The sequence below is a fragment of the Echiichthys vipera genome, assembly GCF_963691815.1.
Source record: "Echiichthys vipera genome assembly, chromosome: 7".
NCBI lineage: Eukaryota > Metazoa > Chordata > Actinopteri > Perciformes > Trachinidae > Echiichthys > Echiichthys vipera.
The window spans coordinates 8,500,836-8,504,506 of record NC_139832.1 but is presented as its reverse complement, the minus strand read 5'-3'; the positions used below and the strand labels follow the sequence as shown (position 1 = coordinate 8,504,506).

The following is a 3,671-nucleotide window of genomic DNA, read 5'->3' as shown; positions in this document are numbered from 1 at the left end:
GTCGGAAGTCGCTCCAGCATGCGTCCCTCTCCTGTGCTCCACTGTAACACGTCCGTGCGGGCGGAACCAAAGAAACTGTTCGGCTTTTTGTAATTTTCTGTAGCTGAAGACAGAACTGTGTTTAATTTATATATGCATGTTTTTAAGTATGATTATATAGTAAGTGTCTGTATAGTTAGTTTGGAGCCAGAACCCAGAGACCTGAATGACCTGCAGCTTGTGGCACCGATGAAGACTTGTTCTGACTTGAACTTTCCTCAAAAGACTTAAAAGCAGATCTGAGTAATCCACAGACCACACAGACCATCAACAACTCTCATTGGAGTTACGCTCTGACAAAGAAATGTGCTTATTTTGCACATAGATTAAAATATGATCCTATGTTAATACATTAATAACACGCTGTCATTCATCATAATTGCGTTTTTCACCAGAAAACTTTGTATAAAGCTGATTATGAAAAATTATATAATTTAAAAGTGTTCATTTTGTTACTGCCGCTTTTACTGAAAAAAAGGATTTGAGCATTTCTTCCACAAACACGGGAGTGTTAATAATGCATAAATGCATTAGAAAATGGATGTGGTTAGCTGAGGACATTTCATAAACACACTAAGTATTTGATTTTAAGAAAGAATAAGTCACTTGTATTGAAATAGGTTTTTATTACAAATCAATCAAGTTTACAAAGGTCTTGATTAAATGTACAGATGCGCTCACATCTATGCAGTACATTAAGTATTTCTGTGGCGTTTGAACCGAACCACAGCACATTTGTGTGTCAGATCCTTGGGCATGAACATCATAAGGATCCGCCACATCAGTGCGCGTGCTGGCTGATGTGTCTGCTGTTGCTGCTGAGCAACTTGGGGTACGCCGTCCCGAGGGAGCGTCCGTGTCTGATGACCACCAGCTCCATCTGACACTGGTCGATGTTCACCAGCACCGTGGTGCTCCTGTCTGTGTTCATGAGGAACACGATGGTGAAGAGCGCCATCTCAAACTCAGGGCTGGTCCCGATGAACGCGCTGCCGACGGGCTTCACTATACCATGCCAGCTGAACTGGAGGTTCAGAACATGGTCATCGTGATCGGGCTGTGGACAGAAACACATGAACTTTGACTTAAAGAAATAAAGACAGAGACAGCAGCTGATGATGCTGCAGAAGTAAATGCATCTCTTTTGTCTGATAAACTACTTACTAAGTCATGGCGACCGGCCTTGTATCCTTTGTAATCCAAATGTGTGCTTTTTTCTTGCAGGTAGAACTGGATCCAGTTGTGAAAACCAATGATTTCGTTGCCCGATCTTGTCTCTCCAACAAACACATGCTCGAATCCGGAGGAGTCCAGGCTGAATGTGTTAGTTCAGAGATACGCATCGAAATCAAAACATTAGCTACTTCACAACAATGACATCACTTTTCATACAATCGTAGTAAATTCTTTTATTGCTTTCTGTCCACACACTGATTTAATTATGAGTGGGACGTGATCATCTGCACCCTCGTCCTGGTATAAATTACAGAGTCATCTTGAATTGGATCATGTCCCGAGGAGATTTTAAAGCTATGATCAAGGACTGTTTGACAATTGAATGCACATGTCCTCTTACAGAACGCAGCTGGTGATTATGATGTAATGACATATTGTTTTGTTGTTGTTTTCAAGTGTGTACTTTATGTTGATCTCCCGTGCTGCTCTCTTCACAAGGACTCCCTTGCAAAAGAGATTCTGAATGTATTCCTGGTTAAATCAAGGTTAAAGAAAAAAAAAATCAAAGATGTGTGGGCCTCTCACCCTGTGTTTCTCTGTCTGTGGTAGAGGTGGAACCAGATCAGATGCAGCTGACTCTTAAAGAGCCTCAGGTTAGAGCTGGACTTTCCTTTGCTCACCAGATACCTATGAGCCCGCTGTGGACGAATCACATTAGTCACATACAGCTCCTGCAAACTTGATCATCAGATGGAACCAAATACTAAAACGTGCACTTATCCTCTGGAGTCCTGATGTCAACAACTACAACCATCAGGTCCACCTAACAAACAGGCCTTTCTTCCAAATACTGCACAATGAATGCACACAAGTACGGTATGTCCGTATTTTGTTCCACTTGGGGAGACCAGCTCAGGCCAACACAGCATTCCACAGCTGCGCGCAGATGTTTTCTCTCTCTTTCTAACATCTTGAAGTAATGTATTCAGTGTTGCAGTGAGGCTGGAAGAAACAAAACTCCCTCTGGAGTTCAGCTGCAGTCTCAAAACCACAAAATGTAGGAGAACAACAAACTCAGGACAAATGTTATATGCATGATCTTTTTACTGTGAGATGACTGAAAACAAACAGTTGTTAAATAGAAATAGAAACCAGGAACAACACTGTTCAAATGTGCACGGGCTTGTTAGATGCAACTGGTTGTAACGTGTTCAATGTACCTTCATGACTTCTGTCTCTAAGACGGCATCCAGGAAGAGATTAGTCTCTGTTCGCTCCTCTGTTGAGACTCGTTCGGCCGTGCCTGTGGACCGCTCATAGTTGTCCAGGAGTTTCAAGAACCCTGCAGACACAGGAACCCCGTTGATCACAGTGAAGTCTGCATAAGAACTGGATTTTCTTTTTAGACTCAGAAGGAGAGAAACCAATCTGTCTGTTAACAGAGACACTTACGGGAGACGGTGGTTGTGTTCTTCAGTTTGATCTCGTTGACGTTGGAGAACAGAGGCTGTGAGGCGTAATCCTGAACAACATTGCTGCCCTGGTTTACATAACTGGCTCTTCCCTGAACAGGTCAAAACACAATAATATACCTTTGGTAAAAACAGAAGGCAAATTGAGTTTGAATAGAGAATATGCTCCATATACCTGAACAGAGATTGTGTAGTCTGTCCCAGGCGTCATGCGGTTCTCATCCAGCCTCCACAGCTCATTGAAAAGAGTGGATAGCTCCTGGTTTACAGCTGGTCTGAGACACAAAGTAACAGGGAGGAGAAATACAGAAATCAGACATAAACTGGCAAACTCAATAAACACCATAACTCATGAGGTATTTCTGATTTGATTGGCTACTGTACCTTGATGCATTGAGTCCACTGAGAAACACAGTGAGAAGGGCAAGGGCTCCACAGAACCTGTACATCACACATTTGACACATTTGATATAAATACACCAAAGAGTGGAAACAAAAGAACTCCACTCTGACCTAATCTACTCTTTTTGTTCCTTGTGTATGTTGTTATTGCACAATCATAAAAGACAGAGTTATAAACTGCAACAAGTCAAACTGAACTTGTCTACAAAGATGAAATTCATTTCCAGAGTAGTGTTTTACGTACCTTGCAGCCATGGTGCTTGTTGCAAGCTTCCACTCCTTCAGCTCAGACTGTTGATTGCTCTCTCGTCTGTTTCACTATAATAAGTCCGGTCTCCACCCGCACTTTATATCCTGCAGGCGTTGGTATATGCGTCCTTTAACTGCGCATGCGCGAATCTGAGCCAACCCGCTCTGATGCTTTGACTCTGTAGCCACCAGAGGGCGCTCTGCCTCTTTGACTTGATGCACTTTTGCCAAATGTGTTCATGAACTACAAATATGCAAATAGTGCTGCAGCAGTGATCACAACAAATGCTGATCACAGAGAAAACATAGTCCATAGGTGACTGGGCTGGGAAC

The 3,671-nt window shown here is 42.7% G+C and overlaps 1 protein-coding gene across 1 annotated transcript; it reads right to left on the bottom strand.

The window, feature by feature from the left end:
- Window positions 1-645: 645 nt before the first annotated feature.
- endouc (endonuclease, polyU-specific C) lies at window positions 646-3,445 on the bottom strand. Its single transcript, XM_083916291.1, has 8 exons — window positions 3,334-3,445; window positions 3,072-3,128; window positions 2,863-2,962; window positions 2,668-2,779; window positions 2,436-2,557; window positions 1,801-1,913; window positions 1,204-1,354; window positions 646-1,096 (listed from the first exon to the last, which is right to left on the bottom strand). The coding sequence occupies exons 1-8, from the start codon at window positions 3,342-3,344 to the stop codon at window positions 821-823; spliced, it is 942 nt and encodes a 313-aa protein (XP_083772417.1). The 5' UTR covers window positions 3,345-3,445; the 3' UTR covers window positions 646-820.
- Between the last annotated feature and the right edge of the window lie 226 nt (window positions 3,446-3,671).

Coding starts and splice junctions, on each gene's coding strand:
- endouc (XM_083916291.1), bottom strand. Junction 2,963..3,071: donor AGTGGACTCAATGCATCAAG/GTACAGTAGCCA, acceptor TTTGTGTCTCAG/ACCAGCTGTAAACCAGGAGC. Junction 1,355..1,800: donor CACAGACAGAGAAACACAGG/GTGAGAGGCCCA, acceptor TAACACATTCAG/CCTGGACTCCTCCGGATTCG.